Source organism: Arachis duranensis, chromosome 6 (genome assembly GCF_000817695.3).
Source record: "Arachis duranensis cultivar V14167 chromosome 6, aradu.V14167.gnm2.J7QH, whole genome shotgun sequence".
In the NCBI taxonomy this organism is placed as follows: Eukaryota; Viridiplantae; Streptophyta; class Magnoliopsida; order Fabales; family Fabaceae; genus Arachis; species Arachis duranensis.
The window spans coordinates 102,295,812-102,307,302 of NC_029777.3; the positions used below are offsets into that span (position 1 = coordinate 102,295,812).

General features: G+C 26.8%; 2 protein-coding genes across 2 annotated transcripts in view; one reads left to right on the top strand and one right to left on the bottom strand.

Annotated features, from left to right (window-relative positions):
• The first annotated feature begins 666 nt into the window (after positions 1-666).
• LOC107495157 (lachrymatory-factor synthase) lies at positions 667-1,232 on the top strand. The gene has a single exon (XM_016116250.3). It carries the CDS (start codon positions 705-707, stop codon positions 1,191-1,193), a length of 489 nt encoding a protein of 162 aa, XP_015971736.1. The 5' UTR covers positions 667-704; the 3' UTR covers positions 1,194-1,232.
• Positions 1,233-5,870: 4,638 nt separating this feature from the next.
• LOC107495132 (casein kinase 1-like protein 4) overlaps positions 5,871-11,491 on the bottom strand; it is a 6,077-nt gene continuing 456 nt past the window's right edge. Inside the window, exons 3-14 of the mRNA XM_052263127.1 lie at positions 11,423-11,488; positions 11,246-11,286; positions 10,596-10,665; positions 10,335-10,483; positions 10,037-10,132; positions 9,348-9,418; positions 7,713-7,774; positions 7,548-7,611; positions 7,375-7,459; positions 6,953-7,079; positions 6,139-6,215; positions 5,871-5,982 (exon numbers count right to left, since the gene is read on the bottom strand). Of these exons, the coding sequence (XP_052119087.1) occupies positions 5,956-5,982; positions 6,139-6,215; positions 6,953-7,079; positions 7,375-7,459; positions 7,548-7,611; positions 7,713-7,774; positions 9,348-9,418; positions 10,037-10,132; positions 10,335-10,483; positions 10,596-10,665; positions 11,246-11,286; positions 11,423-11,488 (935 nt within the window). The 3' untranslated portion in view covers positions 5,871-5,955. The remainder of the gene's footprint in view (positions 5,983-6,138; positions 6,216-6,952; positions 7,080-7,374; positions 7,460-7,547; positions 7,612-7,712; positions 7,775-9,347; positions 9,419-10,036; positions 10,133-10,334; positions 10,484-10,595; positions 10,666-11,245; positions 11,287-11,422; positions 11,489-11,491) is intronic.

The window sequence follows — 11,491 nt, forward strand, 5'->3', positions numbered from 1 at the left end:
ATCTTAGAGCCGTTAGATGATTTGACTGATTTGACTAAATTTTTATCTAACGACTCTGAGATATCAATTTCACATGAAATCGACTTTACCTGAGTTTTCACCCCGAACAAAGTCACATGAAAAAACTGTTAAGGAAGAATTTGCTGAACGTGCTCGCAGATACTAATGGAAAAAGATCTAAGTTGCTTGCAATTAAAGGTATATTTGAAAGATTTTTACCAATTAGTTTCAAGAGATAATAAAATAAAAATACTAAAAATTATTTTTTGTATATTTTGTTTAGATACAATATACAAAATATTAATGTTATGTCTAATATTATATTTAGATACATATGGATAAAATTAAAATATTATATGAAATAATTAAAATAATTTAATTTTAAATTTTTTGTATCAAATAAAAATTAATTTAATAAAAAATGAGAATATTTAGGAGTACAAGAGATTACAAAAAAAATTGATTTATGAACCAACAAAACAAAAATAATATTTGTAAAAAATTCTAGAAAAAGTATGCAGAATAGAAAAAGAAACTCAAATTAAGAAAAATAAAAAGGGAGAATAATAAAATAAAAAAATATTTTGGACAAAAAAGACAAGACTTATCTTTTGAGGATAAAACTTAAAGTTAAAGGATAAGATTTGTCTTCAAAAAGTGTGTATATCTTTGGATGTAGTTGCTTTTTATTTTGAGAAAAATCAATGGAGGTAGAGAGTGTTGAAAACTGGAAAGGAAAAACCTCAGCGAAACTAGAAAAAGCAAAAGCAGAAGAAGCGTGGGCAATAGTGAAGGACTTCTTCAACCTGCATAAATGGTATCCCACACTCCCTACGTGCTATGGTGTCCACGGAACTAACGGTGAGCCCGGCTGCATACGATACTGCGCGGGCTTCGACATCCCATCATCAGACAGTTGTAGATCTGAGAGCGTGAGCTGGTCAAAGGAGAGGCTGGTGGCTGTTGATGATGCTGACCGGAGTATCAAGTACGAGATGGTAGAAAGCAACATCGGATTCAAGTCGTACGAGGCCACCGTGAGGGTCATTAAAGAAAGTGATGGTGGTTGTGTCATTCAATGGTGTTTTAGTGTCGAACCTGTTCAAGGTTGGGTGTTTCAGGATTTGCTCATCAAGTACCATGACGGCCTCAAGCTTATGGCTGCAAAAATCGACGCTGAGATTGCTAACTAGGTCATCCCTCAATCGTAGAATTGTTTTTTTTTTTTTCAAGAAATACCACTCTTTTATATGATATTAGCCAAAATTCGATATAATACTTTGTTTTTATATTATTAAAATTTAGATTTAGAATTACGAGATATAATAATTTTTAATATATTTTTTAAGCGATAAACGAGATAAATGTATTTTTTTAATTTTTATATATCTTGTTTACAATAACAAAATACATTAAAAATTATTTAAAAATTTATCGTATAAATAAGATATATGTATTTGTAAATATAAAAAAATATTTTTTAAAAATAATAAAAATATTAATAATTTAAATTAAATAAAAAAAATATTTTAAACAATAGAAAAGATAGACGATTTTATATAATAGATTTTAAAAATGGAACACTATTAAGTTGAAATAAGTAAAGAGGAATATTAGGGGATCATTAATTTTGGTGTTTTGTAACTATTAATTGGTCATCAATAGTATTTTTAATCGTGAGAGATTATATCTAATGGTAAAAAATTACTCACTTTTATTTTGATGGTTAAGTTTTGGTCAGAAAACACAAAAATTGCTAGTCCCTAAACTTTTCCATAAGTAAAAGTACTAGCACCGTTCAACTGTCTTATTATCTTTTCTAATTATCTATTATTAACACTATTTTCTCTACTTCTATTCACCGTCCATTATTATATACTTTTAAATGTTCTATGTACTCTCTTCGGTATTAATTTTTGAATTTAAATTATATATTTAAAATTTTATTTATTATATGAAAATATGTAAAAAATTATATATTTTAGTGTAAATTCTAATAAAAAATCATTAGTGGATGGAAGTAGTAGAAGAAGCAATAATATTAGAGTATATATTTATTTTGGTTTTTAAAGAATTTTTGACTGGACATTTTAGTCGCCAATTAAAATTAATTATTCGATTGGTCTATAACAATTAATTCCGTCAGTCATTTAGGTCCTTTATTCCGTTAATTCTAACGGAAGACAAAATAGTCCCTGACAACTCTAACAGGGGACAAAATGGTCCATGATCTCTTCTGTTCGGAAATGACATTATTCTCTCCCAATTTCCATTATATCTCGCATAACACTAGCAGTCTAACACTGTAACTTCAAACTACACAATGCACACGCTATAAATTTAATGTTCACAAAAAAAATCATCAACTTCATCTCAACCAATTCATGCTCGGAAAACTAATGCCTATGTCTCTCAACTAATTATCATCTTCGATGGATCCCATGAATCTAGACCTCATGTCTAATTTGTTAAGACCGTTGTCGTCGTTGTCATCTCCCTCCTCCTCTGCCCTATCATCTCCATGACCACATTATCCATCACTCCAATCACTTCCTTCTCAGTAATTCACTTCAGTTTCCATATGAGCGACAACGGACATTGCTCGTTGTACTGATAGCTTGGATGCGAGGTCGAAGCTGTCTGCCAACTTGGACTCTGGAAAAGAATGAATGAAGCACTCGGTGTCTATTTTAAATGAGAATTTGCATATGATGTCGAAGGAGAATCTTCTCATGATGTCTTAATGTCCAACAATCTATATTACTTGCCGGAGAGTAAAGAAAGGCGTGCCCTTAGAGTAGTTGTGGAACTTGGTCTTGAGGATGTCGTGGACGTGTCGGGGTTGGAGGTGATGTTATGGAAGATGTGGAAGTGGATGTTTTTGGTGGGTGAAGTACAGAGGAGGTGGATGTACCAGTCACAAAGATTTAGGAAGTGTGTGGTCTATGACATGTTAAGGTAGGTACCACACGTGTGACAATTACACCATGGCTTAATCTTGGAGTTAAAGAGGAGTAAGGAAAAGATGGAAAAGAAGACTGTGAAAGTAAAGAAGGAGAGTATGAATGTTAGGGTTATGCGAGATATGATAAAAATTAGGGAAGAACAGTATCGTTTTCGAATAAAGGGGTCAGGGATCATTTTGTCCATTGTTAGAATTGTCAGGGACTATTTTGTCCTCCGTTAGAATTAACGGAATAAAGGACCTAAGTGATTGACGAAATTAATTTTTAGGAACCAATCGAGTAATTAATTTTAGTTGGGGACTAAAGTGTCCAATATGAAATTTTTTGAGGACCAAAATGACTATATACTCATAATATTAATAGTTGATAGTTAGAAGAAGGTAACCGTATTAATAGTAGGCAATTTAACGGTGTTATTTTGACTTATGTAGATTCACTTATTCAACTGTTGAGAGAAATAAATGTGTTAATAATGTTTCTTTTTTAAAATCGTGCATTTTTTTTTATTATACAAAAGTAGATGATGTATTTTCGTAATAAATTTTAAAATCATTTATTTAAGTAAATAAAATATTTATTTAATTTATTTAAATAAAAAAATCCTGGTTTAAGTGGTCTTTGTAATGGATTTTTTTTTAATTACGAATGATATTCAAACTCACAACCTCTAAACAAATATAAAGAGGTTACATCATTTAAATTATAATTAGTTGGCATATGTTAAATGTTAAACCAATAAAACATTTTGTTTAAATCAATTACATGGATAGTTTGAAATGGAATTTTCGAACTATAAAAGAGATGTTTCTTATTTGGAACAACAGGGACAGAAATGACATATATTCTAAATTTTATTGTAGTATTATTGTTTTTTTTATTTTTAATTGCGATTTGTGATGGACCATGTGTTGAATTGAAATAAGACAAAATTATAAATTGTTTATTATGTATTGATATGTCCAATTATTCTGAAACTAATGCGAGTGAATTTCTCAATTTTTTTGCAATTGTTTAATAAAATATAATTTTTTATTATTTAATATTTTTTTACATTATTTATCTTAAAAAATATAAGACAAAAATTATTTTTTATTAAATAATTGAGAAAAAAATTTAAAATGTCGATATCAGATTACCAAATATATGTGAAGAAGCAATGTGTATAAATATAGTTGATTTTGTATGTTTATAGAAGATATGAAAAATCAATATAAAAATAGGAGTATTTTTATCAAATATTAATAATAAACATTCTAAAGTTCTAAATCCAATAATTAGCCAATTTATTTTTTTTAAATTCTTTCTCAATCATTACTTAATAGTTAATTGTTAGTTAATAAAATTAATCCCTTTTTCCCTATATAAAATGACACAGTTCATCAGGTTGAAATTATAGTTTTTTTTTTTTTTTGACACACTAATTTAATTTGTTGAAAAAGTTCTACGTAACGTAGGTACAGAAGTTCTTGGGTTACCATAGTTATTATTGGCAGATACACAACCCTGATTTGTGGCTTCTGCTGGAATTCTAAGTTTTGAAACATTTTCTATCAACACTCTGGGCATACTGCTGGAAATAGATAAATCATTATTCTTTTCTGTCTGCAAAAATTAAAAATCATCAAACTCATCAAATTAATAATTTCAGTTCACTACAAATTGATTCAAAATATCTTTTTAAAAAAGATAAAAAAATTAATCGAAATTAATTCTCTGTCTTGTGATAAATTAATTCTCTGGCTTAATAATTTCTACTGTATTGTAAGCTTAAGTTGTTATACAGAAATAAATTTGTAGAAAAAAAATGAGTATTCAATTCGTTTATATTTGAAAGAGGAATAGATGGAAGAAAACAGTGGATAAATTTGAAACATATAGGAGTTGTACATGTTTTTGGATGGGAACCTTGGCGTTAAATTTCTGAACATTAGATTTCTTGCTGTTTATGATAACATGAGGATGATCAGTATTAACCGATGGTTTTGCCACAATATCTTCAGTAACATCACTAACTCCTGAAAAAGAAACTTAAAACTATCACCATGTGTTTAGCACAGTACCATGAACCTTTGAAATATTAGGTAAATAAATTATTTTTGTAAATAAGTTTAATTATATTTTTTTCTTATGTGCTATCTCTTTTTTTAGTTAATTTTTATTGTACTAATAAATTACTAAATTAATTTATTTGATTAAACTTAATTAAAAAAATAACTTAGTCACGTAACATCACTGAAATTTTAATTTGTATATTTTATATTTTCACACAAGTTTTTTTGGTAAAGATTAGTAGATTACGTTTTAAAAAGTTTTAACTATTAAATACATTTCTAAAGATTATTAACATTGGATATGTTAGATTTTAACTTCGATTTGTCTTCCAATTAATTCTGTGATAGGCTGATAGCTATATACATGTGTTAAATCACGAATTAAACACGTCATGCACGTTAACAACAGACACGTATATAACCGTGACAACATTAATTAAAAGACTATTTAGATAGCGTTTGTTTTGAGATAGGGATACTTTTAAAAAATGAGGATATAGGAGATTGAAATTTTTAGAAACAGAGACTGAAATTTTAATAACATTTTATATCTAAAATACCGTCATTTCAATTAATTAATTTTAATTTTATTTTTTGTACAAATTAAATTAAAATTTCGTTCTTATTTTAATTTCTGTCTTTCACTTTACACTAAATAAAATACTAAAATTTATTTCTATTTCTGTTTCTTAATCTCTGTCTTTTAGTCTCTATCTCTTAACCAAACGCTACTAAAGGCTCAACATGTCCAATATTAATCATCTTTGATTAAGAATCGTTGATTATTAAAATTTGTAGGACGTTAATCCTTCACGAAAATTCTGGTGAACCTAGCTAATTGGGATATTAGTCTGAAAAGTTATAATCCACAGAATTCAAGCTATGGTGAGAATTGGGATATTTTGATGATGTGAAAATTTGTGAATAATAACACTTGATTACATACCTTGTTGGTTGTCACCATCCTTTGGTTGTAGATTGCTACGAACAGCAATTATTGGAGGCTACAAATTGCCAGAAACAAACCATGATATATACAAGCAATATTATTCATCTAAAGTTGCTATTAAAATAAATTAAATTAAATTAAATTAAAGTAGGCCAAGCTAAGCATAACTAACGTTTGATTCAATTAACGTCTTTGTCTGCCGCATTTGCTGATATTTTAGAATGGTCCAGTCAAATAAATCATCATATCCTGCCAGAAAACAAAATTTAAAGATTTTATTACAATGCTAAGTGCTAACAAAGAAAACTGTGATATTATAATATTACATGGATATATATATTAACCGATAAACAATAAACTAACATTAAAAATAGAGAAAATGGCGGCTTGGGCTGAAGTACTTACAAGCAAGAAAGCTCTTTTTTTTTTAATTTAAATTATGTGTAAACAGTTTCATTATAAACATAATATATAAAAGAACACAATGATATCAAGTTTAAAAAATATTCAATTACTAGTAGAATTTATTGTTTTAGACTAATATTTTTAGTTATTAATTTAATTTTTTTAATCTATTAATATAATAATATATTTAGTTTAATTTTTTAAATAATAATAATTAATTATTACTCAAAAGTAATAAATTCTGTGATCATCTGATATTTTTTATTTTTTTATTAATTAATTCGTGTAAGCGTCCCATTTAATAGGATAAGAATTTGTTGTCATTATTTGTATTTGAATTAAAAATTTCATAGGCTTTTCAAGGGAAAAAACGCTTTTAGTAGTGAATAAGCTAAAAAGTAGCTATAAAAATAAAAGAGGGGGGAGGGAAATAACATCTACCACACACAAAGCTATGAATTAAATTCAAATTAAATGAGAGTAATTAAAATAACTAATAAAATGCAAGGTAATAATTTTAACATTGATAAAAGAAAAAGCAATAATGAGCCACAGATATGATAAGCAACAAAATTAAATACCTTGAGCATTGAATAAATCACGAAACATGCGCTTCAAGAATCCATAATCTGGTCGTTGATCAAATGTCAAAGAATGGCAATACCGAAAGTATGATGCGAACTGCACAGGACATGACTTGCAAAGTATCTAATAACAAAATTTAAAAAAGAAAAATAATTTAAAAAATATCTCAATGATAGGTACTTCTTCAAACGCAAACTTTAGTCTAAGATATATAGTAAGCTTCAATAATATTATTAACATCATAACATGTTAGGGTGGAAGAAGTAAAAAAAAAAGTTTTTTTTTTAAACAAAGAAAACTCAACACATTAGAGTAGAACAGCAAAAAAATTATTAACTCGCATTTTTAGCTTTATTAAACCTAAAAGTATATATATTAAAACGTTAAAGCAAAATAGAATGGGAAGAAATGCACCTACATCAATTGGAATTGATTTCTTCATTTCACAAATTTTGTCGTATTTTTGTTTATTTGTTGGAGCTTGTAGACCTTGCCAAGGAAGGCTAATAAAATGCAAATCAAAAATTGAAATAGTTCATTAAAATTATATTTAATTTTTATGAAATCAATATGTTAATAAAAGATATATACCTTCCTCTTATAAAGTACATAAGAACATAACCAAGAGACTCCAGATCATCCCGGCGACTTTGTTCTGAAGAAACAAATTACTTAAATTGAAGTAAAAATTATATATGAATTAATTTATAGACAATAAATAAAGAAGATAAAATTGGTTTTGATATTTCTACTTACCAAATCCCGAATGAGTATTGCGACTAGCATAACGTGGAGTCCCTATTAAAAGTTTGTTTTCCCTTGATGATTTTTTTTGTCGTGTGTGGTAAAAGATAAAAGTATTATTAAGTAATAATTCTAACATGGAAAATGAATTTAAACAGGTAAAGTACAAAAAATACTGAGAATTAATCAACCAACAATTTCTTTGGAATATTATACTTCATTCCATTAAAAACTCTAGAGTGTAAGCTAATAAAGAAACAAAAAATACTTCTTTTATTTATTATTAATATTAAGAAAACTAACTTGGAGCCCAAATTAAGTACTTTTTATAAATTGATGGAAATTATAAGTTAAATTAAACGAAGCTTTTTTTTTATTAAAAATAAGAAGATTCGAATCCATAACTTCTTAGATGAATATAGAGAGATTATGTCATTTAAGTTAAGTTATAACTGATTGGCAACGAAATTTTTTATTTAAGATGGAAAAAGTGTCAAATTTGATTTGAGTAATTGGAAACTTTACAATACATACATATATGAATAGAGAACGCATAGTAAAATAATGGGTTAAGTATGATTTTGATCCCAACATAGAGGTCAAAAATCGATTTCGTCTCCAACTTTCTTTTGCTACAAAATAGTTTTTAAAGTTTCAGTTTGTTTTAAAATCGTCATTTGGACGAAAATACAATTTTTCCTTTACCTCAAAATCAACCACCACCACCACTACTACTGAAACAGAAACCTACGCCCAACCAGAACCACCACTACTACCACCAGTATTATCATGGTCATCATCATTTTCTTCATAACTTTTTCTAAAATCAACCAAAATCAACCAGAAGTCCAAACTAAACAAGAACCCACCACCACCATCACTATTATCATCATGGTCATCATCATCATCATCAGAAAATTCAAGCAACATATATTTTGAACAATAATCAACAAATTCAGTAACAACAATATTCCAAATTTAAATTTCAGCAACAACAATATTCCACAACAAATTTCACAAAAGATTCAAAAATTTCACAAAAAATCCAATTCACAGAAGAAAAAGAAGAAGAAGCTGGTGGTGGTGCGGTGGTGCAGCGATATAGCGATCCCCTTCTCTCCCCCTCCTCCTCCCCTTTTCTCGCGCCCCTTTCTCTCTCTCTCCACCCCTCTTTCTGTATCCATTTCTTTCTTTTTTTATATTTATTTTATATTTATTTTATTTTATAATTTTTTTTAATGAGAAATAATTTAGTAATAAAAAAATAAAATTGATAAAAAGATGATTTTAAAATAAACTAAAATTTTGGGATCATTTTGTGACAAAAAAAAGTTGGGGACAAAATCAATTTTCGACCTCTACGTTAGGACAAAAATCATACTTAATACTAAAATAATATAGGATTAATGATTCCGTGACCCTTATAGTTTTATTAAATTATTAATTAGAGTTTTATATTATTTTTAATTTTGTAATTAAGTTATTTGATATAAAAAATATTAAAAATAATAGAATATTATTTNTAATAAAATTATAGAGTTGTACGGAATAACTAAACTTAAAATATACTATATATAAAATCCAATTCAAATTATGTATCTAATAAAGTAATAAAACTCAATAAAAAATAATAATAAAGAAGCATACCTACAAGGGATATGCTTATTTGTGATAGGGTCTCTGTATCTCTTTGCAAGTCCAAAATCAATCATATAAACCTGTATGCTTAACTAATCACTAATATGTATGCCATGGAAAGCATGACAAAAGTTACTCTTTTTACTTTAGGTGCAATTTTGAAGTATGTTGTTGGAGTAAATTTTTTTGGTTTAATTACTTTAATTTGTTACTTCCTATAATTTTATTAAATTTGTAATTAAATTTATATATATTTTTTAATTGAGTTTTTATACTATTTTTAATTTTATAATTAAGTTTTTTTTATGTCAAAAATATTAAAATGAATAGAATATTTTTTTCAAAAAATATGTGATAAAAAATTTAATTAAATTCTTAATTGTATATATTTTTAATTTATCAAAAAATATTCAGTTAATTCTAATATCTTTTATACTAAAAAAAATATAATTACAAAATTAAAAATAATATAGAGACTCACTTAAAAAAAAGCATAAAAATCTAATTAAAAATTTAATAAAATTACAAAATCAATAGAATAATTAAACTATTTTTTTAATATACATTCTACACAAACAGTATGAAGACACACAAAAAGAAAAAAGACGTGCGAAATCATATGGTCTGTGTAAAATATATATATATTTTTTTTAAAAAAAAGCAAATTATTTTATCCCATAATTTATACAAAATTATACCTGTTTTGCTTTTCTGCCAAGACCCATAAGGAAGTTATCTGGCTTAATGTCTCTATGCAAAAAGCCCTTGGAATGCAAATACTCTATCCTTGTAAGCTGAATGAAAAATAAATTAAATTAAATTAGATCAATTGAATTGATTATTAGAAGCAGGAAATGTTTAGAGACAAAATTAAATTTCCACAATTATATATGCAAGAAAAATTATTTTCAATTAATTACGAGAAAAGGCTTCCTTTGTGGAAACCTTAAACCTCACTAAGACACTAACCAATATAAATGAATTTTAATTAATTACCATTTGATCAGCCAACATCAAAACGGTTTTTAATGAAAATTTCTTCCCACAATAGTAAAAAAGGTCTTCAAGACTTGGTCCTAAAAGATCAAGAACTAGAAAGTTGTTGTCTCTATCAGTGCCACTCCATTTCACTCTTGGAATACCACCTAATTAAAATATATACATACATATCATATAGAATAAAAAGGCAATAACAAAGTTCATGGAAAATATTGTGATATCATAATAATTAATTAATATTTTTTATGGTTAACTCACTTCCTCCTTTTAGAAGATTATATAGCTGAGCTTCATAAAGTAGCTGTGGTTGTTTGGTTTTCCTATTCTCCTACAAAACAAGAAATATCTAATAATAAAGACTAAAATAGAGATATTTATTTCAAATTAAAAAAAAAATCAGAACCAAACTAAAAATTTTATATGGATCAAATAAAAAATAGATATTTTATAGGAACCAAAAGCTTATTTAAACTTATAATTTTTGTGTTATTCTAAAAAAATTTATGTGATAAAAAAAAGAGATAATAAAATATTATTAAAAAAATTACTTATTCACCCAACATTTGCAACTTACTCAAAATTTTTACAAGGGTAACATTATTGAACCATATACCAAAAACTATATTCTAATCATATTAGGACTTTGCTTCTCTAATCATCATCTAATAATACAATAACTCCGATTTTTTTTTCCTAAAATTAGGAGTGAGACAAATTCGAGAGTTGAGACTTCTAGGTGAAGAACGAGAGATTATGCTATTTGAATTATAACTCGTTGACACAATAACTCGAATTTGAAAACACAAAAGATAGTGAGTTTATATATATTCATGATCTTTGAACAATGAAATTTACTCGGTTATTTCCATTTTCATTGATGTAAACATGGGAAGTAAAATAAGACTCACCATCTTAATTGCAACAGTTTCAGCATTCTCAATATGTGACCCTACATAAATACAATGAAACAATTAAACAAACAAACTATAATGTAAGCAAGTATATTGAAAAAACTAAATAAATTAAATAAATAAAACAAATGGCAATGAGAAAATAGAAAATAGAAAATGAACACAACGGATGACCTATATGAATTTCACCAAATGAGCCACTTGCAATTTTCTGACCAATTTTGTACTTCCCTCCGATGACTC